Raw genomic sequence first — 27,917 nt, forward strand, 5'->3', positions numbered from 1 at the left:
CCTGTTGTGGATGTCTCCAGAACCCTTTCGGATGCAGAGCAAATATCTTCTCAAATTGAGAAGGAAGAGTTGGGGGCTCATATTTGATGTGAAGAAATTCCATCAATATATCTACAGTCGATGTTTTGTATCGTTACCATAAACCCTTACAGGGTCACTTCAAAAAGGATTAAATAATTCCCCTCATTGTCTCTGCTCGGATACAACGCTGGGCTTGTTACTTGCGGCCTACGAATATTTTCTGAAACACTGCCCTGGGACCCGGATAGCTAATGCAGATGCACTGAGTGGCCTCCCGTTGCCCACAAGTCTGGCTCATGTACCAGCAGTGAAAGTGGTTGTGATGACTCTGAACTTTTGGAGACCTTGCCAGTGTCAGCAAAGTAGGCTAAAACCTGGCCCATGAACACCCAACCTTATCCAAAATTAGGTACATAATCTTAAATGGTGGCTTCCAAGGAATGCAAGTCTACCTCATTAAGAAAGCTGAACTTAATGTTGAGGAAGGGATCATTCTTTGGGGGTCCTAAGCCATTGTTCCACCCCCAGGATGATGTCCAAGATTAACAAAGCTACATAATGGCAACACTGGAGTATCAAAAATGAAGATGCTGGCCAGGAGTTATGTCTGGTGCCCCGGTCTTGATTCTCACATTACAGGCTGGGTAAAGCAATGTGACCTGTGCCAGAGAAATCATAAACACTCAGCCTCATCCTCCCTACACCCATGGGAATGGTCTGGCAGGCCACGGGTGTGTGTACATGTGGACCTTGCAGGTCCTTTTATGGGTTCTATGTTTTTAATGATGGTGGACACACACTCCAAGTGGCTGGAGGTGCACAGCATGGGCTCCATGGCTGTTCAGACTACGATCAAGAAATTGCTGCAAAGCTTCAGCGCACACAGAATACTGGGAATCCTGGTTTCTGATAATGGGATGGCCTTCATGAGTGGTGGTCTCCAAAGTTATCCAACACATCCAGACTGCGCCTTATCACCCATAGTTAAATGGACTGACAGAATGGACGGTTCAAACCTTCAAAAATGGTATGAAGAAGCAACCGGCAGCATCTGACTAAACTGGCATAATTTTTGTTCAATTACAGGACCACACGACAACAGATTTTGCTCCAGCAGAGCTGTTGATGGGATGATAGCTTTGTACCAGATTTAGCCTATTATTCCCCTCTTAGTGGGAAAGGTGGAGTTCCAACAGGAAAACCAAAAAAGAAACATTGATTCCGCGAGCACAAAAGAACTTTTGCAATGGGTGACATGGTTCCTGCAAGGAACTTTGATGATGGTCTCTGCTGGGTCCCTGGGATCATTATGGAGAAAGCAGGACCATATCTTAAAAGGTCAAGGATCAGGGTAAAACCCTAAAGAAGCACTTAGACCACCTCAGAGCCAGGGAGTCCTTGCCCGAGCTGCCCCCGCCATCGGCCATGGAGCTAGCCGCTGCCAGTGCCAGTCCTCAGCTTGAAGCTGACTTCGCATTGGCCTATCTGGATAGTGAAGATACAGAATCTGAAATAGAAACTGAATAAGCAGGCCTATGGGCTGAAGCAAACATGAGGAGGACCGTGCTTGAGGTAGCCCTGTGATGCTCCCTCCGAAAGAAAAGGTCCCATGTTCAGTTTGCACCCCCTGATCCAGACCTGCTTTCAAGGGATCTCTGCCCAAATGCCCAGCATCAAAAAGTAGGGGGGGGGGGGATATTATGAGAACCACAGAAGCCACAGGGGATCATTAATAGATCTCCCCATGAGCTTAGTGGAGTACGGGCTGCCTTATTGGAGGTTCACCCAATGGGAAACAGCCAGCAGGGGCTTTTAAGCCTGTAACTTTACCTAGACTGGAGTTATAGGTCCCAAGGTGAAGGCCACCTGATTGTGAGCTGGGGGAGCAGCCTTTTCCTTTGATGCATAATGAGGCGTGTTGGTGACGGGAAACTGGTGTGTGGCTGAATTACTACATCTCCATTTGTAATTTCTTAGATTTGAAAAATTACATGCCACACACAGCAAGCTTGGAATAATAATAAATGGCAACATTTTTGCATTACACAAATGACACGCAATGACCATTTTCAAAAAGAGAGCTTCTGACCACTTCCTCATGACATTTGGTTGCATTACCATCGCCAAGTCCCCCACCATCAATATCTTGAAGGTCACCGTGGACCAGAAACTTAACTGGACCAACTATATATATTCCATATAAATTCCATGTTGAGTGGCTCAGTTGATTCCCCCAGGCCTTTCCACCACCTCATCAAGTATATCTCAGGAATGTGATGAAATATTGTTCACTTGCCTGGTGCAGGCATATCAACAGACAAGAAGCTTGACTCTATACAGGACAGAGTGATCTGCTCATCACGTCTCATCCACCCTCTCCATCAGCACCTTCCATGGCTGCAATATTTGTTCCAGTGTTCACTGACATTGTTAATGGTTCCCTTAGTTCTCGCACCATTCATTGCTTCCTTCATAATGTTAATCATTGGCCACTGCCTTAAAAAGCTCTCTGTTCCCTCTTCAGACTGCTTACCTGATCATCAAGTTGGTGATGAGCTAGAATTGCCTCCAGTAGAACATGATGTTCTATTTTCTGGCACTTATTTCCTACATCCTTTTGCCTTACTGTTGTCTTTCAGAAATTTCCTGGAAACCTAATATTTTACTACACTTTTGGTCATCTCTCCTATTATTGCCTAGTGTACAGTTCTCTATGAACTGTCTAGCATATTTTATGTGCCACAGATGCAAGAAATGACTTTTTATTGCATTTTTGGTAGTTGGGAAATTTTGCAGAAAAAGTTACTTGCACTTCATGCTTTTGTTCACAATGCTTTTGTTCACAATTGTTTATGTACTTTTTTTTATCAGGTGCATGCTTTGAATATCTTGAGAGCTCTGTTTAGAGACACCAGATTAGGTGAAAATGTCATTCCGTATGTGGCAGATGGAATACAAGCCGCCATCCTTGGTTTTACATCTCCTGTATGGGCAGTAAGTCATAATTGTTTAACATTCTTTGAAGTCTGGTAACTGGATCTTTTCCAAAAACTAATGCAATCAAAATAAAATGTTAAACCCAAATATGCACAAAAGCACTTACTGTAAAACGTGTAGGCTCCTGGGTTATGAGAAGGTTCTATTTTATTAAAATTTTGCTTTTAAGATTTAGTACCCATCAGCGTTTAATGAAAATGACTCATCTGTTAAGCAGAGTCGCAATTCTCTGATAGAGTTCAGGCAATGTGAGATGTTCAAAGTTCATGTAGACTCATGAAAATGATAGTTCAATCATAATTTGATGCCAATTATTGCTAACTGTTCATTGATATTGTTTATATAATCCTTGGGAGGTTCATATGATAATGTGAACACTGAAATGTTGCATGTATAAAGTAAATCTATAGCAACAGCACTGCAGAGCTAGTTAGCTCAGAATTTTGGAGCGTGACATTGTAACCCCCGATTAATCCCTACTTCAGAAACCTTATTACTAAATCATTACATAGCATCACTGAAGACACTAAAATGGTTCTGATGTTAAAATGTACTGTTCTGTTTATTATCTTAACAGGCCACGAGTAGTTTTTAGAAGGTTTGGCTGTGTTTATGATTACATTTTGAATCACTTGCAACAATTTCCAGCAGTGTAAAGTAGTTCACCTTATTACAGATGGAATTTTAATTACTAAAATGGTACATGGCAGAGATCAGGGAAATGGCTGGTTGAATTTAGTTGCAGGAATATTACCAGTGTGCATGCTTTCTCTTGTGTAACCATTTGTTTGCATACAAGTGTCTTTTAAATCTGGGTACAAGCCAGAATTAGTAATAGTCAGGCTTTTGTTGCCAGTTCTGTGGGAATTGATATAGCAAATTAGTGTTTAGTACTTATGAGTATTTTACAAATTATTTTGTAATTGATAATCTTTAAAACTTTAAAATTAGTGTTTAAGTGTAATTGAAAGAGTTTGCAGCACATTTTGTTGACTCACAGCAGTTTGATGGAAAACCCACATAAAGTCCTTCACAAAACTCAAAGATTTCTTCACTGAAACAAAGTCAAATTACAGGAAAAGAGATGTTTTTTTAAAAATCTGGCTGTCTTTTTGCGGAGTGAGATATTTGGGGAAATTGCTCTGAATTACCAACCAACTCAAACAAACTTAGTCTAAAATAAATAACCAAAGTTGCCAAAATACGAAGTATAATCTATAAGTCTCCAAAAGACATATTGGCTGTGGATGTAATCCTTCTTTAATTTGTTTACCAGAGAAAAAAGTCCTGTTTATTTGCATCTTTAATTATTGGGTTAAGGAAAATGATACGTTAGTTGTGGTTTATGTATGGTCCATGTGTTTTTGCTGGACAAAAATGGCATTATATTACATTTACTGAGTAAAGGCTAAAACGGAGAGATTTTTAACCACTATCATTCAATATACTTTTCAGTGGTCCTGAATGCAAGTTTCTATGTGATTACATTTATTCCCTGACTTTGGACTTGCTTCTGAGATGGGATTTAAGTTTACAATTTTATTTCCAGTAAACCTATTTCCTGTTGTTTTGCTAACTAATATTAAAAAAGAGGTGCAGCCAGAATCAACAGTCCTGAAAACCAAATTCTTAAATTTAGACCTGGTGGTTGTTTATAGCTGGGGGCAGGTTGTAGATCACACAAGGTCATTTCAACCCTGGATTCAAATCCTGTGTCATCTCTGCCAGCTGCAGAACTCGATATGAAATCATTTTGGAAAGTCAGTCCAATTCCTAAAATGCAGGGAGACACAGCACAAAAATATCCCAAATTTGGCAATAAAATTGCCACTAAACCTGGAAATTTTACCAGACCTAGTGGTAGCATTTTCATCTATTAATCTGAAGGTTCCAGTTTCAAATCCCACTCTGGAGACTTGAAAACACAATTCAGGCTAATGCTTCTAGATGGTACTGAGGGAATGCTGCACTTTCAAAGTTTTGGATGAGGCATTAAAATGATTGAAAAAAACAATATATTGCATGAACTTACCTCCTTCATTTCTTTGACTTCAGTAATTCTCATCAACCGTTTCTCAGAAACTTCAAACCTCCAAAACCAGGGCTAAAGCATAGATTTTAACAAAAGTTATGTTTTGAATTGATATTTATTGCGGTAATAAACATGCAATCTTGATCAGCAATATATAAAGAAAAAAACGAAAGCAAGCTTCTTGGAGGCAGCTTTGAGAATTCATTGGTGAAAATAATATCTGGGAAGGTTTACCATTATTGTCAAGAACGATAGTGCATGTGTTTTCTTCAATTTACTACAATTTTGCATTCCCAAATGATTTTAAAGTCTGATTTTTCCCAAGGAATGTTTTACCTACACAAAACATTTGATATCAAAATATCACATAGATTCTTCCATTATATATCAGATCCCTGCGGTGTTCATTTATTTTCCTTAAGTACAATCAGGCTTTGAAACATGCATACAGTACGCAAAGGGGATCAAAGGATATGGGAGGAAGGCTGGATCAGGCTGTTGAGTTGGATGATGAGCCATGATTGTAATGAATGGCAGAGCAGGCTTGTAGGGTCGAGTGGCCTCCTCCTGCTCCTACTTTCTATGTTTCTATGTAAAAAAAATTTTAAAGGCACAAGGAAAGCTATCGAAAGTCCATAACATTCTCCTTGCTTTTGATTGCCAGGTACGAAATTCTTCCACGCTACTGTTTAGTGCATTGATTACCAGGATATTTGGAGTCAAAAGAGGGAAAGATGAACATTCCAAGAAAAATAGGTAAAATTCCATTCATATTTACTTAGATATTGTTTTGAAAGGAAAATAATGATTATGCCAAAGAAACCTTTGCTCCTAATTTCAGTTGTTTTTCCATGCATTATTTATGTATTTGAAATTTGCTGGCTTCACGTTTGTTTTGTTGAAGCATGCAATATGGCAGGCTGTGTGCATACAATTTATGCACAGAAATAAGCTGTCTGTCTTATTAGTAAAAGCTCTTGTATTGCTGCCCAGGGCTTGTGCCCAAGCCAGATCATGCATGTGGTGATAAATATTCTCAAACACTGGTAAGATGGTAAGCAATGAAACCAGCAGACCGGTTTTGCACGAACCACCTTTCATCACCTGAATACGACACCGAGAACATGGGATCTGAAAGTGGTTTAAAGAATGGAGGCGTCTACTTAATATTCTGATATCCAATGCTCTGAATGTAAAGCATACAATAAATTGGAGGTGACCCATGGACTGTCATTATCTACAATGGAAAAAGCATAATCCTCCTGCTTGTTACCCTCTTTCCACTCCTCACCCTTGTTATGATGCATTAATTCCTGAAAGCTCCATCAGTTATTATATCCTTCCACTCTTTTGGCTTATAAAGTCAAAACTTGCCATCACGCTTGCTGAGTTACCTCATCTATTTTACTCTTAATTTTAGAAATGTTTTTTCTGTTGGTCTTATCTTTTTTTCAAACTTAAAAAGATCATCAACTATTCTAAGAGGTTGTATATATTTCTAATGCACTTTCCTAATGGGGGGGGGGGGGGGGGGGGCAGGGGGGGGGGGGGGGGGCAGGGGGGGGGGGGGGGCAGCGGCACATCTTCTCTTGGATTAAGAGCCAGGCAATGGAAATCCTGCCTACTGAAAGCTGCAACTAATCCAAAGTCTTGTGAATGACGGCGCCAATGGGGAGGAGGTGGCTGCTGCAAGAATGACATCCATTGGGGTCCAGGATAGTGGAGCATCCTAGGTTATAACTAAGTAATGGTGGGAGGGGTTTCACAAGATGGGGATCGTGAGATAGGGAGAGTGGGAGGATCAGCAGCAAGGCAAGGGATTGGCTTTCAGTGGAGCCCCCCACTTTCCTGATGTTAGGTTCCTCGATAAGACAATGAGTGCATTGCTTTACTTGTTGTGCATGCCACATGACAACAGGCCTGCATGCACGTGGGTTAATACCAGTGATGGCAGGGTGAGGCCCTTGAGTGATCATTAATTGTTATTTATATGCTATCAGAGAGTCTGTACAGACTTGATGGGCCAAATGGTCTGCTTCTGCACTGTAAAGATTCTATGATTTTCAGTTGAAAGCTTTATTATCGTTGAAGCCTATACACCTTGAAATCCTTGATACTGAAATACATGCACATTTACTAATTGTAATCAGATGGAAACTAGTAATGTAGCAAGAAAATGATGAAAATGGCATAATCTAATTACATCTGACTTGGGGTTGGGAAATGAATGAATGTGGTGAAATATAAGCATACTATTACATTAGCAGACATAATAAGCCATAGTAGTTGATGAGTAAGCAATATATAAAAGTGGAACAATTGGAGCAGGAAATATGAACATGGAGTTTGAGTTTTTAAAATTAATCACTCACCCAGGTAGAGTTCTATTTAGATTCATTGTTTTTTTAAAATTATATGTTAATACAATAAAGGATTTTTAAAAAACTTCTAAAAACCCTTTATTATTTAGCTGGAGTGGAAATGTGGTTGTGCTAATTTAGATGCAGGAAAGGTCCTGGATGGCATGAAGGTTGGTGCAGTTGCTGATAGTGCCGGGGATTGTCAGAAGACACAACAGGATATAGCTAGATTGGAGACTTGGGCACAGAAATGGCAGATGGAGTTTAATCCAGAGAAATGCAAGGTGATGCATTTTGGAGCATCAAATTTAGGTGTGAATTATACTGTAAATGGCAGAACCCTTAGGAACATTAACATACAGAGGGATCTGGATGTGCAGGTTCACAGTTCCCTAAAAGTTGCAACACAGGTGGCCAAGGTGATTAAGAAGGCATATGGCATGTTTGCCTTCATCAGCTGGAGCATTGAGTACAAGAGTTGGCAAATCATGTTGCAGTCATATTAAACCCTGGTTAGGCTGCATTTGGAGTATTGCATGCAGTTCTGGTCGCCACACTACCAGAAGGACGTGGAAGCTTTGGAGAGAATGCAAAGTAGGTTCACCAGGATGTTGCCTGGTTTCAAGGGCGTTGGTTATGAACAGAGGTTGAATAAACTAGGATTGTTTTCATTGGAAAGACGGAGGCTGAGGGGAGACCTGATAGAGGTCTACAAATTTATGAGAGGCATAGACAGGGTGGATAGTCAGAGGCTTTTTCCCAGGGTGGAAGTGTCAATTTCAAGGGAGCACGGAGTCAACGTGAAAGGGGGAAAGTTTAAGGGAGATGTGTGGGGGAAGTTTTTCACGCAGAGAGTGGTGGGTGCCTGGAAGGTGCTGCCAGAGAAGGTTGTGGAAGCAAGTGCATTAGCAACATTTAAGAGGCACTTGGATGGGTACATGAATAGGGAAGGAATAGAGGGAAACGGACCGAGTAAGGGCAAAGGTTTTTTTTGTTTAGTTAGGACATGGTTTAGTTGGCACGGGCTTGGAGGGCCGAAGAGCTTGTTTCTGTACTGTACTTTTCTTTGTTCTTAGCTTCTTTGAAATCTGTAAATTGTAATCTTGATGTCTTCTGGCATTATGGAAAAATGCATATTCAGCCAGAAAGTCAGCAGTGTATCATGCACATATCAGTTGAAAATTATCTGACTACCATGCATATGATGGCTACATAAGTTATCATGGGTTCTCTTAGCTAACAAACTGGGCTGGGAGTTAGAACATAATGAATCAGCCATGTGTTTATTTACAGCAATTGAGCAGCTTATTTAAGGCATGGAATAACTTAGCTGCCTGTTTTAACATAGTTCTCAGCATATAAAGCAGTAATTTAATTTGAAATTTATCTTGGCATTGAATTTGAAACATGGGGGGTGTTTCGCGGGCTCCCCGCAGGGAGTCTCCAGCAGCCGAATTTCCGGCACCGTCAGCTCTGCGCCAAAAATCAGCGTGGAGCTGTATAATTTATTTAAATACTAATTTAAATACATTTTAAATATCGTTAGCGGGCCTGGGACAAAAATCTCCCCCCCCCCCTCCCCCGCCAGGAGTGGTTCACTCCAACGGGGTTTACTGGAGCTAGCAGCCCGAACCTGCTGGAGTGAAGTGGGGGCCATCAAGGTCCCCCAGAGAGTCAAGGGTTGGGGGTGCTCCCTGGGCATTGCCACCTTGGCAATGCCAGCCTGGGCCCCCGGCACTGCCCAAGGGGCAAAGTGACAATGCCTTGGGGGCACCTTGGCACTGCCCATCGGGCATTGGGCCATGCCAAGGGGGTGTGGCCTGATGGGGCAGGGCCGCTGGGGGGTGGGGAGGGAGATCGGTGGGGGTTGGGGATCCGGCTGCCATTTTGCACCTTTGGATCAATGACAGAGGGAGGGAGGCCAGCAATCGGGGCTGGGCAATGCGGAGGGGGGGGGGGGGGGGGGGGCGCGGCGTGGGGGCGCGGCGTGGGGATGGTCTGCCTGCTGGGTGGGGGCCGGGACTGCAGGGGTGGGGGACAAAATGATATGGCAAATGATAAAGCGATCGGACCGTGGCGGGGTCAGAGGGTCAGTGATGCGAGAGTCGCGGGGCTCGCCAGTGATCGGGAGGCCAGCATGCACATGCATCGCGGCACTGCATCCCACTGCACATGCGCCGATCTTGGTACTAACAAATTGGCGCATGCGCAGTGGCCTGTTCAGAGCTGTGCTGCTGGCCTCCACAGTGGGAATAGGCCCGCTGAAAAAAACAGTGGGATTTATTCCAGTTTTTATGCGAATTTTATGTTAAGAATGTTTATCTGATTAGTGAATCTTACTCAAATTAAAACAGAGAAGCTATCATGTAACCATTATCATGTAACCATTATCATGTAACCATTATCATGTAACCATTATCATGTAACCATTATCATGTAACCGTGACTTTTTAAAACAGTATTCAGTAAAGACATTCTTAGTGGATTTAAGATCATAAGAAATAGGAGCAAGAGTAGGCCTTTTGACCCCTGCAGCCTGCTCCATCATTCAATAAGATCATGGCTGATCAAAGTTTGGCCATACTTTCCTGCTTGATCGTCTCCATAGCTTTTGATGCACTTGTTGATCAAAAATCTGTCGAATTCAACCTTGATAATATTCAGTGCTCCAACTTTTACTGTTCACTGGGGAAGAAAATTCCAGTCTAATGACCTCAGAGAGAAAAAACATCCTCCTCATCGCTGTCTTAAATGGGAGTTCAAAGAACTCGCCTTTTAATTCTCTCCCAAACAACACTTTCATTCAGACGTCTTCAAAAGGATATGTCTCCAGGGTTTCTGTCTCTCCTTCCAATTTCCCTTTCCCTTGGATCTCTGCTTGCCTGCACACCTTTGGTTATTTGGCCATGCAAGCAGAACACCACTGCACCATGTGCCCGTAGTAAGGAGTCACCAACCTTTAGTTTGGATCTTCTGGCTTCTCTCAAGCCCACTTTAAGTCTGCTCCCTGGAGCAGCGTCTCTTTAAGTTGATGTCTTTTCCTCTGCTCCTACATTTAACATTATCCAAGGACCTGTTTCAGATTTCTATCTTGGTCTCTTAGCTTCTTGGGACCTATTTCTGTCCCACTCCTTGGTTTGAAACCTTATTTGTTTGGGATCTTCTCCCTGTCCTCCTCCCTTGTCTTGTTTACTGGGGCACCTTCTGTAGAATAACGTTCCTTTTCTGGGTCACCTGATCTTTTTGCGCTGTTTCACTTTTCTGCTTGTTTTTTTGTGCAGGTGCAGGCCTCTGCCAATCTGAGAAAACTAAAAAAAACTACATGTGCGCAGGGTCAGTCTCCAGCCTGCAAAGGTGAAAATGCACCAACTGCACCTGTGCACCAATTCCCTGGTTTCTTTACAGTGGCCTTCTATCTTCTTTTTCAGAACATAACATCATAAACTTCTAATAATCATATTGCATACTATACAATTAAACCTTTCATCTCATTTCACAACTACATATGTCATATTGTACAATTTCAGAGGTTTAACCGAAAGTATATTTTTTCTATTTTTCCCAGCCCTTAACTCGGCAAATAATGTTTCATTTAAGGCCACACCCCACTTGTCCTCTTTGTTAGCTGTAGGCGTAATTTCATCTTTATGCTCATTTTCCAAACTCTTGTGGTAAATTCTTACCTTGAGATAATAAGGTCAGAATGACATTTTTGTGTTTTAGCAACTAATTTCTCCTTGGATTATAATCTCTCTTCGTTGTTCCATGGATATTACTGAGATGCTTCTTATGTTCACACAAATGGGTGCCATGATCCTGCTTAGCATGATCTTTCAACATTTTACTCTCTTATCGCTTCTCTTGATCACATTTCAAATGGGTCTTTTTCAATCTTCTTTGCGAAATGCCAATCATTTTCCCCCTCTGGCATTTTATGGTTTGTTCTAATCCTTGAATTATTTTACATAATTCTGGAACCATATATTTCCACTCTTCTGCAGGTTTTAAGTGTTTTTTTATTTTGAAAATTGTCCACTTGCCTGGATTCTAGCTTCTGTGGCTTGTGTGTTGGCACTGGCAAGCACTTGTGAATCAGTGTCTCTGGACCCTTCCAGATCAATTTGCAGTTTCAGTTTTTTTTCGTTGACAGTTTTGAATTTCCAATTCTGCAGGCACTTCAGTTGCTTCTATACTGTCCATTACTCGCCAACCTGCCTGCATCCGCATCTGTCCATGACAGTATCAGTGGGAGTGATCACCACACAGTTCGTGTGGAGATGGACGACCTTTGAGGATACCTTTCATCATGTTGTTTGACACTACCATTATGCTAAATGGGACAGCCATCAAACAGAACCAGCAACTCAAGACTGGGCATCCATGAGGTGCTGTGAGTGGCAACAGAATTACACTCGACCACAATCGGTAACCTCATGGTCTGGCATAACCCCCATTCTACAATTGCCACCAGGACAGAGGACCAAAAAAAGAATTGGTGAAGCCGTGATGGGGTGAATCGTACTTTTAATAGATTTATTGATCAAAGCAAAACACAAGATTGGGTGATAATCAACGGTGGATGAATCTCTGAAATACATTGGGAATAATGAATTGATGTTTCTGCTGTGATTCCAGTTATCACTATGTAAGGAATTGCACAAAAATCAGAAATCAAGTACTTGAAGCAATTCATGAAACTAACACCAAAAGAGAAAACGCTGGAAAATCTCAGCAGGTCTGGCAGCATCTGTAAGGAGAGAAAAGAGCTGACGTTTCAAGTCCAGATGACCCTTTGTCAAAGGAGCTTTGACAAAGGGTCATCTGGACTCGAAACATCAGCTCTTTTCTCTCCTTACAGATGCTGCCAGACCTGCTGAGATTTTCCAGCGTTTTCTCTTTTGGTTCCAGATTCCAGCATCCGCAGTAATTTGCTTTTATCAGGAAACTAATGGTTCTGATTATGAATATGATGAGAAATATTGTGTTTATAACCAAAAACTTAAGTCAGCCCATGGATATCGTGGTTGCCGATTCATTCAGTTGTGCAGTACTAAATAGTGGCTGTATCTCAGCAGTGTGGAGTTGATTAACTTAACTATTATTTGTTAACCCTTGACCAAGCTGATAAAAAGAGAGTCTAGGAATATGAAAACACTGCTTGCTTTCGATTCAGGAACGATAATACATTAATATCTTTTTTAAAAAAGAGTGTGGTCCTCCTATGTGAAATTGCAGGAATGCATCATTTCATCAGCGCTGATAATGTTCAGATTGACGTACCATTATTGCTGAGTAAGTCTTCAATGAAAAAGGTCAAAGATGTGGTTAAACATGGCAAATGACAAAGCATTCTCCTTTGGTAAAGCAGTGCACTTAGATTATTGTATTCCGCTGAGGAAACTGGAAGTTTCTCATCAAGAAGTTCAAGAAGTATTATTGACCTCTGCAGATGCACCTGGCTAACAAGAAGAGAATTATCTGGAAATTGCATAAGCAATTTGCCCGTCCTTCATTACAAAAGTTAAAACTATTACAAAAGGATGCCAGAGTTGTGGATAAAGAATAAGAATCTCTTGCAGAACAGGCCACATCTCATCAATGTGATATGTGTATTAAATATCAGAAGACATCACCGTGCTCGGTTGCATGTGTCCTATTAGCCCGGGAATTTAATAAAAGTAGTAGCCATGGATCTGAAGGTGTGGGACAAGGATCAGAGTAGTTATCTTTTACATTTTGCAGATATGGCAACCAGGTTCATCATATCGATGTGTTAAACAACAAGGACAGATGGGCAGTAGTGGATGAAGTAATGGAAAAATGGGCCAGCACAGGCCTTGGGTCACCAATGGAATTCTTAATAGATAATGGAGGTGAATTTGCAAATGATGAGGGACATGAAAACTTAAATATTTCAGTCATGTGCATTGCTGCAGAAAGTCCATTTAGCAATGGCTTGTACAAGAGAAACCATGTCATCATTGATGAAAAACTGACAGATCAGCCAAGTTAGAAACGGCACTGGCATGGGCAGGACATGAAAAATTCCCTTGCAGATGATTAGGGTACAGTCCAGACCAATTAGTAGATGGCGAGAATCAAAGGTTGCCTTTACAATATTTTATGGTGACTATTGGCTCTACTTTTTCCAGCCTTTTCTCTTAAATGCATTACCTTCTGGCAGAAAAACGTTCATCAAAGCTGAAGCATCGGAAAAAATTGGAATAAAATTAAGACATTGTATAGAACTGCCTGGGGGTGTTTCAGATCTGGTGATCTCATTATTATAACAGGGAAGAGCCAAGGAGATGGAAAATCATAGAATCCCGAATCCGGTGCAGAAGGAGGCCATTGGGCCCATCAGCCTACATCGACAACAGTCCCACCCAGGCACCTATGGGTTTACCCTGCTAATCCCCCTGAAACAAAGGGGCAATTTAGCATGGCCAGTCAACCTAACCTACATATCTTTGGACTGTGGGAGGAAACGAGAGCGTCCGGAGGAAACCCACGCAGACAAGGGGAGAATGTGAAAACTCCACACAGATAGTCACCCAAGGCTGGAATTGAACCCAGGGCCCTGGCATTGAGGTAGCAGTGCTTACCACTGTGCTACCCCGGTACAAAGAGGTCCAGGGAAAATCATTGGACCTGAAGGGAAAACCTCTGATAATACAACATGGGAATCAGACTGTAAAAACACATTTTTCACGGGTAATAGCGATGCGTTATAAATTTTCAAACTCGGAGGATGTGGGAGAAAGTGATGATAATGATGTACCTTGTACTTTACATGCCATTGTTTTACAATTTAGAGCCCGAGAGGCAGGATTTGAGAGCTCAAGAAATACATACCCATATGTGTACTGATCATGAAGAACCTAAAAAGTCCTCTCATGGAGGGGTTTGTTGGCTAAAGTAGATTCCCAAGTGCTGTACCGGCCAGAAGAGTCAGACAACTGGAGGGAGGCCACAATAGTGGGAGGAGCTGGCAGTCTACAGGCAAATATAAACATTGGTTAAGTGTCTGAGGTAAGGGACAAGATATGAGGGCCATGGATTGGCAGCAGGGAGTACAAGAGTTGAGAGTAAGAAAACAGAGCTCAAGTTTGAGTACAGATTTGGGAGATATGTTTAGGAGGAGGAAATGATCACGTACAGTAGAAAGGACCCTTGTGGAGAGAGAAAAAGTTACTGTTTTGAGCCCGTATGACTCTCAGAGCTCACAAGTAAACCAAATCTGGAAGGGAGAACCAGTTTATACTGCATCAGAGTTGGGTACTGATTGTTTGGCAAATGGACTGATTTGTAAAGGCATTGCTGTGGAGAATGCACCAGGAAACAAACAGTTAATTGCCAAGCTTTTGGTATTCTTGGGTGTCTGTCCTGATGAAAAGCCTTGACAGCATATCTATTTTTTTCAGCAGTTTTCTGTATCTATTTGATCCAACGAAGTGGCTTGCTAGGCTATTTCAGGAGGCACTTAAATGTCAATGCTCTAGGTCTGGAATCACACGTAGCCCAGACCAGGTATTGATGGCAGATTTCTTCCCCTGAAGAATATTAGTAAAGAAGATAGATTTTTATAACAATTTGGTGGTTTTATGATTATTATGAATAAGACTAGCATTTTTATTCTAACTTTAACCAATTTTTATAATTACACATGCACAACCTCTCCCCCCCCCCCCCCATCCCCCCACCTGTCTAGCTTTGCTTTCACTGAGCACTGACATTAGTTCTCTTATTAACACATTCTGCTATCTTACCTTTATGCCACCATCAGCACTTCTTTAGTCTATAATGCTACCGTGACTGCCCTGTTTGTCTTGTGCCAATCTCTCCTTCAGAGATTTGAAAATCTTGCCCCCATTTCTAGCAGATCCTATGTTTGCTGAAGGATGGGATGGAATGGGGGATGGGAAATGGGTGATTATGGGACTCCTCCATGAGGAAATTCAGAACTCAGCAGGGCCCCTTGAATGTTGAGATTGTGTGCGCTGCTTCAGTTAATGTAAAAATATTATTTTTATGGATTGGGAATAAAATGTTAATAGTCGATCAGTGTTTAACTACAGCACCAGATGGATGATCTTTTTAGCTGATGTAAAACTAATTTGATCATGTTTTCCTCTCCCTTTTATGTAGTTTTACATACATTATGTTTACATAGGATGTACGGTACAGAAAAAGGTAATTCAGACCAATCACTCCATGCTAGTGGCTATGCTCCATTTGAGCCTCTCTACCTTCTTTCCTAATCTCTCATCATAACCCTGTATTCCCTTCTCCCTCATATACTTGTCTGGGTTCCCCTTCAATGCATTTATTCTATTCGCTTTAACCATGCCTTGCAGGAGTAAGTTCGACATTTTTAACATTTGTTGGATAAAGAAGTTTCTTTTGAATTCTCTATTGAATTTCTAGGTGACTGTCTTATATTGATAGCCCCTTGTTATGTTCTTCCCCAAAAGTGGAATTTATCAAAATCCTTCAGAATTTTAAAGACCTCAATTTTATTACTCATAAGCCTGCTTCCAGATAAAAGGGACCCTGTTTTTCAATTCTTTTGGTAATATATATAATATGACATAATATGTATATACCACCCATACATTTCTGGTATCATCCTTGAAGATCTTCGTTGCATCCTCTCTAGTGCCTCCGTATCATTTTTTATAATTTGGTGACCAGAACTGCATTCAATACTCAAGTGTGGTCTAACTAAGATTCAATACAGGTCCGGCATAACTTCCCTACTTCTTAATTCTGTCTTTCTGTAAATAAAGACCAGTTTTCTGTTTTTGTGGCCTTGCTAACTTGTTGCACAACGTTCAGTGATTGATGTATTTATGCTTTAGGATCCCTTTGATCCTCTACTCCAACTAAACTTGCACCTTCGAAGTGTAGGATAGTTGTGCTAGTGATATCTTTTTGAATTATAGACCTCCCAGCAGATCACCCATAACATTTTTCACAAAAGATCAGATGTCTTTCTATTTGCCCAAGTATAATATCATGGAATGGCTTTTTTTTCTGCTGCTAAGTTAAAGTCTTCTGGCCTAAACACATCCTGGGGTTATTTACAACCTTTTTGGTGGGAGAAGTTTGTTGATTGATGAGTGTTTATAAATTCCTTGCTCTAGTGTGAGGTAAAAGGCATGAAATTACCACCTTTCCCATTTTGTACTTTTTTTGACACTTTGCCATGCAACATCTGAGTGCACCAGACATCACAATTTTCAACAGATTGTCATGATCAATCGGTCAGGCTTTTAGATTTTCCTTAAAAACAGCAGAACGAAAAGTTCATAAGACATAAAAGAAAGAAAACGGAAGGGAAGGAAATCTAAACAAGTAATCAATGAGTTTCAATATTTAGAAAGCTATCTTTTTTAAAAGACTCACTAAATTGCTTTATGCCCTGACCAAGCTGTAAACAGGAAGTGCAGGAATTACATATCACAATGTCTTCCACTGCCACTAACAGCAAAATTAGGGGATACCGCATTTCAGAACCTTTGACAATCATAACATTTTGATAATTGGAAAAATATTTTCCTTGGTAAAGATTTATATCACAAAAAATCAATTTATTTTGCCACATTAAAACCAGCTAACAACTTCAGATGAGCGCACATAAATCGGTCCCCATCAATTGCGTAATTGATGTGACCAAAGATCAATTTTTGCTTGGTCATAGCAGATGGTATAATTGTTTTTTGTATGGCGTGCTATTTTAAAATTAAGAATGATAATTTTTTATATGTGGTCTGAAATATGTCCTCATAGGTCAAATGAATCATTAGTGTTTCAGTAACTTGGTGAAGGTTCTTTTCCAAAATAATTTGTTATACTAGTTTTTGCCTGGTAGCAACTTTGTTTTGCGTTTCCATTTTTATCACATGCTTTAAGGTATGGCTAATTACTTTGCATTGAGTCCAAGGGCATTTACCTCCTATTCTGAATGTTTCAATCAAGTTAAAAGTTGGAATAATGCCAGGGACAATTTATTGAGACCTGACATAAACCTAATTCATTTTATATTACAAAGGAGTGTCACATTACCATGGTAACAAGTTAAGTTGAATTTCTGAAACTATGCTGTACAGTAATCCTACAAGGATTAGCTGGTACACTTTGACAAGTAATGTAAGTCAGTGGGTTCATTGTCTGTTGTAAAAGAGTATGAGAATTTGAGTGCCCCTGATAGTAATTAAAAATCTTTTATTTGTTCAATTTTGAGGAGTTGCACTCAGCCTAAGGTCGTACTGAAGACGATTACTTGCTTCCCGAAGAATATCTGGTTCCAAGATTGTTCTTAGATATTGCTAATTATGAAGAAAATCAATTTAATAAATTTAAAGTCAGTGCCATAACATAAGCCCTAGTTACTGGTATCTGTCCAATGGTTTGTGACTTATTTCAGGAAAGGCTCTAGTGACTGAGAGGATTAGCTTGGTTTTTAATCACTTTTGAATTCTTGATTTTTTTCCAATTTAGAAAATGTTACTTAAGATGTATGGGAATGAGAATATAAGAGCAGTTTAACATAATGAAAACCAAAGTTATCATGTTATGAAAGCGTTGAAGTCAAATTTAAGACCATTTGATTTTGGAGTGCAGTTTTCAAAGAGAGCAAATAAAGTGCTTAGTCCAGACTGAAAATATCTAGACTAACCAGAAATCATAATAATTGTAATGCTTACTGCTAAAACCTTTGAATTGATGTTTGGCTTCAAATATATTCTTCAGTGTGGTATATTTTTATTATAATCAGGAAATACTTTGAGTGCATTGAAAGATAAATTGGAAATATACTTTTAACACATGGCTAATGATGACTTAAGAAGGCTGAATGCTAATACTTTTGCTGTACAAGCTACAGATGTATTTGAACTGTTTGACAGCAGGGTAGCTAATGCTGGTGGTTAGGATATTTGATTTAGCTGAAAATGAGTAGTTTGCAGTTAATAAAATACCAGAAGCTTTTTACCACAGCACAAGAGGAATCCTTTAGTGTTGTGCCAAAAGATTATTTGATTGACTAGTTCAGCAACCTGGTTTACATTCAGTCTTTGTGGCACATAAATGCTTAATAGTTAGCCATTGAGAACAGGTCTGCAGTTTGAGATTGTAATTGTTAATGACAGTTGAGTAGCACTTCATTCAGATTTGGTATACTGTGCAAAGTTCCGGACAGAGCTTAAAAGAATTTTAATGTGTGCAATTTTGAATTATAGTTTTTCTGTTTGAAAGATGAAATTAATTTTCATTCACTTTTGTATAAAACATCTTTGGAATACTTCCCAATCTTGGCAGGTAATGGTTAGAGATGCACCTAGAGACTAATTACTTTCAGGGTCCACTCACTTCTACCTTTCTTGCTTGTTCAGGAATACATTCAGCATCCATGTTAAAATCCTAGCATTTATATTAAAACTAGTGCATCTTTTGTTCATTTCCCTTTCTCCACACTTAATATTTGTCACGGATTTCAGTCCTGGATATCCCACATGTGGATGTAATCGATGTATACTTGCTTTTGAGTACCCCTAGCACTAGATGGCACTGCTGATCTTTCAAACTCAGTCTCTTAGGCAAGGGAAGGAAGAACAAGGGATTGGAAAAGTTACTGCTGAGGACTGAAGGCTGCATTTTTGACACCTATAGAAAAAGGGGTCTGTAGTCATTGGCAGCTCTTTCCTGCCACATCACCCTTTTTGAAAGAGAGAGGAAAGGGACAGGTATAAGTAGAGAAGATGAGATCTAAAGAGATACACATCAAAGAGTGACACAACAAGAAATAGCAAAATGGAAGTTGACAGATAAGAAAGAGGCACCATTAGTTTTCAACTTAATGTGTGCATGAATACAGAAGATCCATTAAGGATGTGTTCCAAATTTTTTATTTATCATGCACTATTTATTTTGCTTGGGTATTAATTTTGATAAGGACGGTTGGTGTACTTAACCACAGATCTGCTGTAATCAAATGATGCTGCTGAACCTCGAAATTGGATTTCCACTCACTCTCAGTTTGGTCATTTTCATTTGTACTTTCATTTGTGACTTTTTCTTCTTTTACCAACTCTTGGTCTTTTCTTAGTGCTTCCTCTGTGCTTTTTGTCAGTGGTGCCATGCGTTCCTGCTTCACAAGGAGCTGAGCCTAATGTCTACTTTTCATAAGCAACCCTCCCCACCCAACACCTCCCACCTATATTTAGAAAGGAATAATTTGATTAGGGATAGTCAACACGGTTTTGTGACGGATAGGTCATGCCTCACAAACCTTATTGAGTTCTTTCAGAAGGTGACCAAAGAGGTGGATGAGGGTAAAGCAGTTGATGTGGTGTATATGGATTTCAGCAAAGCGTTTGATAAGGTTCCCACGGTAAGCTATTGCAGAAGACACGGAGGCATGGGATTGAGGGTGATTTAGCGGTTTGGATCAGGAATTGGCAAGCTGTAAGAAGACAGAGGGTGGTGGTTGATGGGAAATGTTCATCCTGGAGTTCAGTTACTAGTGGTGTACCGCAAGGATCTGTTTTGGGGCCACTGCTGTTTGTCATTTTTATAAATGACCTGGATGAGGGCGTAGAAGGATGGGTTAGTAAATTTGCAGGTGACACTAAAGTCGGTGGAGTTGTGGACAGTGCGGAAGGTTGTTGCAGGTTACAGAGGGACATAGATAAGCTACAGAGCTGGGCTGAGAGGTGGCAAATGGAGTTCAATGTGGAAAAGTGTGAGGTGATTCAGTTTGGTAGGAGTAACAGGATTACAGAGTACTGGGCTAATGGTAAGATACTTGGTAGTGTGGATGAACAGAGAGATCTCGGTGTCCATGTGCATAGATCCCTGAAAGTTGGCACCCAGGTTGATAGGGTTATTAAGAAGACGTACGGAGTGTTAGCTTCTATTGGTAGAGGGATTGAGTTTTGGAGCCAGGAGGTCATGTTGCAGCTGTACAAAACTCTGGTGCGGCCGCACTTGGAGTATTGTGTACAGTTCTGGTCACCGCATTATAGGAAGGATGTGGAAGCATTGGAAAGGGTGCAGAGGAGATTTACTAGGATGTTGCCTGGTATGGTGGGAAGGTCTTATGAGGAAAGGCTGAGGGACTTGAGGTTGTTTTCGTTGGAGAGAAGAAGGTTAAGAGGTGACTTAATAGAGGCATACAAGATGATCAGAGGATTAGATAGGGTGGATAGTGAGAGCCTTTTTCCTTGGATGGTGATAGCTAGCATGAGAGGACATAGCTTTAAATTGAGGGGTGATAGATATAGGACAGATGTCAGAGGTAGGTTCTTCACTCAGAGAGTAGTAAGGGCGTGGAATGCTCTGCCTGCAGCTGTAGTGGACTCGCGAACATTAAGGGCATTTAAATGGTCATTGAATAAACATATGGATGATATTGGAATAGTGTAGGTTAGATGGGCTTTAGATTGGTTTCACTGGTCGGCGCAACATCGAGGGCTGAAGGGCCTGTACTGCGCTGTAATGTTCTATGTTCTATCATGCCTATATTTACTGGCTTGGCTGCTTAATGACTGGCGCCCAAAGTTCAAATTCAGAAAATAGAGTGTGGCGCTTCTATCAGAAGACATTTGGGTCATGTTGGTGGTGCAAATGGGGAGACTGAGAAGGAGGTAAAGGTTGGGTGGTTTGGGTGAGGGCAAAAGAACTTTTGAACAAGAGAATGAAGATACAAAGCTGAGGAGCAAGATTGGGAATGAGAAAAAGGCCAATTAATGAAAGAGTTTGGAAGGGTTTCAGGATTATTGGTGAGGGGAAAGGAAAAACAATGTGTAAAGGGAGCAGGCAAAAGCAAGGGGGAAAAGTAAAGGGAAGAGACGGGAGGAATGACTGGATGCAGTGTAGGGGTATGGTGTGAAAACAAGGACCTGCAGAGAAGTGAGAGATAAACATGGGCAGTGCATGTTTGGAATGCAGGTGATGATATGGGCAGAGGATACTTGACAAGATATGCAAGACTAAGTGATTAGAGGGCCTATACTTAATGTGGTTTTACGCTGGCCCCAGACACAGATCAGACTCTCCTCACTCCTCTGTCAAACCTATAACTCCAGAGTTTCTTGTAGCCATTTCTGGATCACTCTCCCAACCACTATCCAAACTAACCAGGAACCAATGGCTACACCTCCTTTCAACAAAAGAAAGTGGCAGATAATGGAAAAGCTTACAAGAAACGACAGGCAAAATAACACAGCAGTGATAGTAGCACAAAAGACACAGGGACTAAAGGCCGCAAAGTGGCAATGAAAAACATAAAATGAAAATGAGAGACAAACCTAACAACACATAAGAAAACAACAATTAAAGTAAAAAACATCTTTTCACACATACAATAAGCAAAGTCACTGGAAGTTTGCTGATAATTAAAAGAGGGAAAGTAATAATATATGGACAGCCATTTAAAAGATTTGTAGCAACTTGTATGGTTTAAAAACAGGACACATTTTGGTGAATAGACCAGAATAATTGTTTCAGTTTAAAATTTGTTTAGCTAGCTGAAATGTATTCTGTAAATCAATGTTATCACAATCAGGCGTGTGTGTCAGTGGTTTCATACAGAGTGATGTCATGCACCAAGTGCAGAAGTATGGACTGCTGCCACTGGCTGCAAAGATGTGCAGGTTAGGTGGATTGACCGTGCTAAATTGACCCTTCATGTTCAAAGGTGTATAGGTTGGGTGAATTAGCCATGTTAAATGCGTGGAATTACTTTGTTGTTTCGGAGAATTGAAGCCGAATAGCCGCCTCCTGTACTGTAGAGGTTCTATGGCTAGCTAACTGCAAAGAAGAAGCCAAGTGTGTAAGTTTTTCCTACTTTCACCTTGCGGCTACACATGGCAACTAGGCACCTTATGGCACTAGGCTGAACTCCAAGGGATCTTGGAGGAACCATGGCTTCAGTGATGTGCTATGGTGAACCACTGGCATATGGACATACTCTGACATCCATCAACCAAGTTCCAGCTATGTGTGGGTCTGGCTCTGGAGTGTCAAAGGCAGTGGAGTGGAGCTCTATCAGTGGGTGGTAATCCATGGCTGATCAGATAGTCATCTCAAAACTGCATCCCGCCTACCCTCAATAACCTATCATCATCCCCTTGCTTAACATAGATCTAGCCACCTCTGCCTTAAAAATATTCAAAGACTCTACATCAAATGCCTTTTCAGGAAGTGAGTTCGAAAGACTCTCAATCCCCTGAGAGAAAAGAAAATTGCTTCATTTCCATTTTAAATGGGCAACCACTTATTCCTGAACAGTGACCCCAAGTTCCAGACTCGCCCACAGGAGGAATCATCCTCTTCACATTAACCTTGTCAAGACCGCTCAGCATCTTTATCTCAATCAAATGACCGCTTCCTCTTCTAAACTCCAGCGGATACAAGCCTAGCCTGTCCAACCTTTCCTCATAAGACAACCCACCCAATCCAGGTATTAATCTGGTCAACCTTCTCAGAACTGGTTCCAATGCATTTTTATCCTTTCTTAGATGATGTGACCACAGTATGCGAAATGCAGTCTCACTAGTGCCCTGCACAACTGAAGCACAACCTCCCTACTTCTGTATTCAATTCTCCTCATGATAAAGGATAATGTCCTATGAGCTTTCCTAATTACTTGCTATACTTTGTGATTCATGCACTAAGACACCAGATCCCTCTGTGTTCTGGCATGCATCAGGGCTTGCACTCAACAGAGAATGTACGTAAGACAGTGTTAATCAACTGTGAACTGGGCAAGCTCAACATAAATGTTGCTATTCTCCAAGAGACCTGATTGGCTGACATTGGATCAGTATGTGAGGCTATTTGTATCTTTCACTGAGCATGGTAAAAGTGCACATGACAACCAAGAGCATGATGTGGGCTTTGCTGTCAAGAACAGATTGACACAGGTAATTGGGTTGCTGTTGTGGCCTCTAAACACCTCCTAGCTTTGCATCTACTTTTGTCACCTTTATCTCTGCTTATGCACCAATCTTCCATGCCAGTGCCAAAGTAAAAGATCACTTCTGTGACACACATGGAGCATCTGTCACATGGAGAAAAGTTAATTCTCCTGGGAATTTTAATATGAGAACTGGATCAGATGGAGTTTCATTGTAAGCATGTCTTGGTCATTATGGCATTGGCAAGATGAATGAAAATGGGCAGCGGCTACTAAGAACTTTGCACACAGTGTGGACTTAGTGTTACTAACACCTTCTAGGGTAGACATCAGCATATGGGGTGAAATTCTCCCCCAAAAAATTCTAAGTGCCGAATCTGTGAAAAAACTGGAGTAAATCCCGCTGCTTTTTTCAGCGGGATTTTCAAAATGGATCTCCCATATCTGTGCAGTATAGGGAGCCCTAGTGGGAATTAGGCTAAAAATCAGTGGTGGGGTCTATTCCCGCTGGAGAGACTGGCAGCATATCACTGAGCAGGCCCCTGCACACACGCCGATCTGTCCGTGCCGAGATCGGCGCATGCGCAGTAGCCCCCACTGCTGGCCTCCCGATCACTGGCCAGCCCCGCGACCCCAGCATTGCTGCTCCATTGCTGCCCCCATGGCCCGATTGTTGGCCTCCTGAATGTGTCCAGGCCGGCCTTGACCCCCCCCCCCTCCCCCCAACACAACAGTCTCGATCACCTCATTGCCCCACCCCGATGGCCAGCCCCGATCACTGGCCTCCCTCCCTCCCCCTGTCACTTATCCCATCTGTGGAGTGGCAGCAGGACTCCCCCACCCCCACTGATCTTCTAAGCCCCCCTCAGAGGCCCTGTCCTTATAGGCCCCGCCCCTTGGCACTGCCCGAGGCCTGGTGAGCCGTGCCAAGATGCCCCCATTGCCACATTTACCCCTTGGGCAGTACCGGGGGCCAGGCTGACACTGCCAAGCTAGCAATGCCTGGGGGCACCCCCCCAACCTCCTGGGGAGCCCTCCATGGCCCCCTCTCACCTCAGAGGGGTCGGGCCACCAGTTCCCCGCTCGTGGGGAGTTGCTGTAAACCCCACTGAAGGTAAACACGTCAGGCAGGGTGGGGGGTGGGGGCGGGGATGTCGGATGGAGATGCTAGCAGTCCCGGCAAATTCAGTCCCGGGCCCGCTAATACAATATAAATGCTCATTGTAATACATTGTAACATTTAAATCAGCTCCGTGCCAATTTCTGGCCTGGAGCTGACGATGCAGGAAATCCGGCAGCCATGGCATCCAACGGGAAGCCCGCAAAACAGCCTCCACTTAAGTCTCTCAGCCCGCTGCACTGCTAGAGCAGCACAGCAGGTTGGGAGAATTCCTCCCATGGTGTCTTGACATCATCCGAGATCCGGCCATTGGCAACTTGACCAATAAATCATCAGAAGATGTGATCTGTCCAGTGTTCTTCACGACCACATCTATCACAGTGCAGACTGCAGTACTGATCACTGACTTATCACGAGCTGGTGCAACCATGAGAAGTACACAAGTCCATGCACAATGGCATTTTGTGCAGCAGCATTCCATGTACAATGGATGGCAACAAATAATAGAAGCTCTCAGGCAGACCCTTATTTGCAAGGACTCAGTAGATTAGACTGATGAAGTATAGAAGTCTCTGTGGTCAGTCATCTATGAAGCTGCAGAAACCATGTTTGGCAAAGGAGGAATCAGGAACAAAAACAGAAAATGCTGGAAAATCTCAGTTGGTCTGATGGCATCTGTGGGGAGAGAACAGAGCCAACATTTCAAGTCTGGATGAATCTTCATCAGAGCTAAAGAGAACTGGAAATAGGTTGCGATTTATTCTGTTTTGTGTGGTTCGTATGGGAATGAGATGGAGCATTCGGAGCTGAATAGAGGGTCAGCGATAAGCGAAGGCTGGGGAGAGATTGACAAAGATATCATGGACAAAAAAACAAATGGAATGTAAATGGTGGCAACCATGGCTAAGAAGGTTGCTGATAGTGGGACATTAAGAGATCAAAATGTGTTAATGGCATGTCGCGACACTACGGATTTCTTACAAAAACTCAGCACCCATGGAGCAGTTGAACCATGTCTCGGCACTCTACAGCAGCATCCCCCATGACGACGGCATTGCTGCAACTGTCTCCATACTCAACACTGACAACTGCCAATCTCCAGATGCAAATCTACAACTCATTCGCTTCATCCTGCACCACAATGTCTTCACCTTCAATAACCAGTTCTTCATCCATGGAACAGCCATGGGGACCAAATTTGCACCTCAATATGCCAACATCTTCAAGCACATGTTCGAACAAGACTTCTTTACCACACAGGACCTTCAACCGATGCTATACACTAGATACATCGATGACATTTTCTTCCTTTGGACTCATGGTGAACAATCACTGAAACAACTATATGATGACATCAACAAGTTCCATCCCACCATCAGACTCACCATGGACTACTCTCCGGAATTGGTTGCATTCTTGGTCACACGCATCTCCATCAAGGACGGCCACCTCAGCACCTCACTGTACTGCAAGCCCACGGATAACCTCACGATGCTCCACTTCTCCAGCTTCCACCTTAAACACGTTAAAGAAGCCATCCCCTGTGGACAAGCCCTCCATATACACAGGATCTGCTCGGATGTGGAGGATCGCAACAGACACCTTCAGACGCTGAAAGATGCCCTCATAAGAACAGGATATGGCGCTCGACTCATCGATCGACAGTTTCGACGTGCCACAGAGAAAAACCGCACCGACCTCCTCAGAAGACAAACACGGGACACGGTGGACAGAGTACCCTTCGTCGTCCAGTACTTCCCCGGAGCGGAGAAGCTACGACATCTCCTCTGGAGCCTTCAGCATGTCATTGATGAAGACGGGCATCTCGCCAAGGCCACCCCCACACCCCCACTTCTTGCCTTCAAACAACCGCACAACCTCAAACAGACCATTGTCCGCAGCAAACTACCCAGCCTTCAGGAGAACAGTGACCACGACACCACACAACCCTGCCACAGCAACCGCTGCAAAACACGCCGGATCATCGACACGGATGCCATCATCTCACGTGAGAACACCATCCACCAGGTACGCGGTACATACTCTTGCAACTCGGCCAACGTTGTCTACCTGATACGCTGCAGGAAAGGATATCCCGAGGCATGGTACGTTGGGGAAACCATGAAGACACTATGACAACAGATGAATGAACACCGCTCGACAATCACCAGGCAAGACTGTTCTCTTCCTATTGGGGAGCACTTCAGTAGTCACGGGCATTCGGCCTCTGATATTCGGGTAAGCATTCTCCACGGCGGCCTTCACGACACACGACAGCGCAGGGTCGCTGAGCAGAGACTGATAGCCAGGTTCCGCATACGTGAGGACGGCCTCAACCGGGATCTTGGGTTCATGTCACACTATCTGTAACCCCCACAACTTGCCTGGACTTGCAAAATCTCACTGGCTGTCCTGTCTGGAGACAATACACATCTCTTTAAACTGTGCTTAATGCTCTCTCCACTCACATTGTCTATACCTTTAAGACTTGATTAGCTGTAAAGGCTCACATTCCAATCATTATTCATTATTCTGTAAATTGAGTCTGTGTCTTTATATGCCCTGTTTGCTGTTTGTTAGCAGATTGCTGACAAAGGAGCAGCGCTCCGAAAGCTAGTGGCGTTTGCTACCAAATAAACCTGTTGGACTTTAACCTGGTGTTGTTAGACTCCTTACTGTGATCACATGGAAAGACAAAGTTATCAATGCAGCAGTCAATGAAGCAATCCTTTCTCAGGCGAACATGCCAGGCAAGCGAGCATAGTACAAAGATGGCTTTGCTAGCTTAAGCATGTGCACAAGATAGAAGGTGGCTATACCCTAAGAATATGCTTTACAGCAAGATGCCAATCAAGGACCTATCAAAAGATTTATGTAAGTCTTTAACACCAATCACAAGTGGAATACCCTAGCTGATAACCTTACAATTGGTGACACCAGCTTTGGGCAAGACTTGCCACTACCATAGCTTGTGCTGATAACAAGGCATCAATAAAAATCATACTGCACCATCGGCAATGGACAACTTTCTGTGTGGCACTTGTGGCAAACATTGCCTTTCCAGAATCAACTTGTTCAGCCATTCAAAGAAGTTTCTCGGATCTCATCTTGACATCACAAAATTCTGAGGCTGCGTTCTCGTCATCTCTTGTGGATGGAAGGATGCCAATTGACACTGCTGGAAGTTTGGGGTGCTGTCGATTTCAATAATATTGAATTTTATCTATGATTAAGTTAGACAAATACATTTGTTCTGTAACGTTTCCCCCCCGCCCCAACCGAGTAAAACAACTACCAGACTATTAATAAAATACAAAAATTTGAGACAGATAGTAAAGGCATGTTGAATGTGGGAGTTTACTGTGTGCATATCAGTGTTTTCTTGTCTCTAAAACTCTCTAAGTTGTAAAACTGTTCCACTTAGTTGTTGAAAAGCAGAATGTCCACAAATGGGGGAAAAGCTAA

General features: G+C 42.2%; 1 protein-coding gene across 2 annotated transcripts in view; it reads left to right on the forward strand.

The window, feature by feature from the left end:
- thada (THADA armadillo repeat containing) overlaps positions 1-27,917 on the forward strand; it is a 330,756-nt gene that overhangs the window by 87,184 nt on the left and 215,655 nt on the right. For both annotated transcript variants that reach the window (XR_013499627.1, XM_078229694.1), the window contains exons 24-25: positions 2,893-3,015; positions 5,715-5,806. Coding sequence is in view for 1 of the 2 variants with exons in the window: in XM_078229694.1 (XP_078085820.1) it covers positions 2,893-3,015; positions 5,715-5,806 (215 nt within the window). In the remaining variant the exon portion in view is untranslated. The remainder of the gene's footprint in view (positions 1-2,892; positions 3,016-5,714; positions 5,807-27,917) is intronic.

This window comes from Mustelus asterias, chromosome 15, assembly GCF_964213995.1.
Source record: "Mustelus asterias chromosome 15, sMusAst1.hap1.1, whole genome shotgun sequence".
In the NCBI taxonomy this organism is placed as follows: Eukaryota; Metazoa; Chordata; class Chondrichthyes; order Carcharhiniformes; family Triakidae; genus Mustelus; species Mustelus asterias.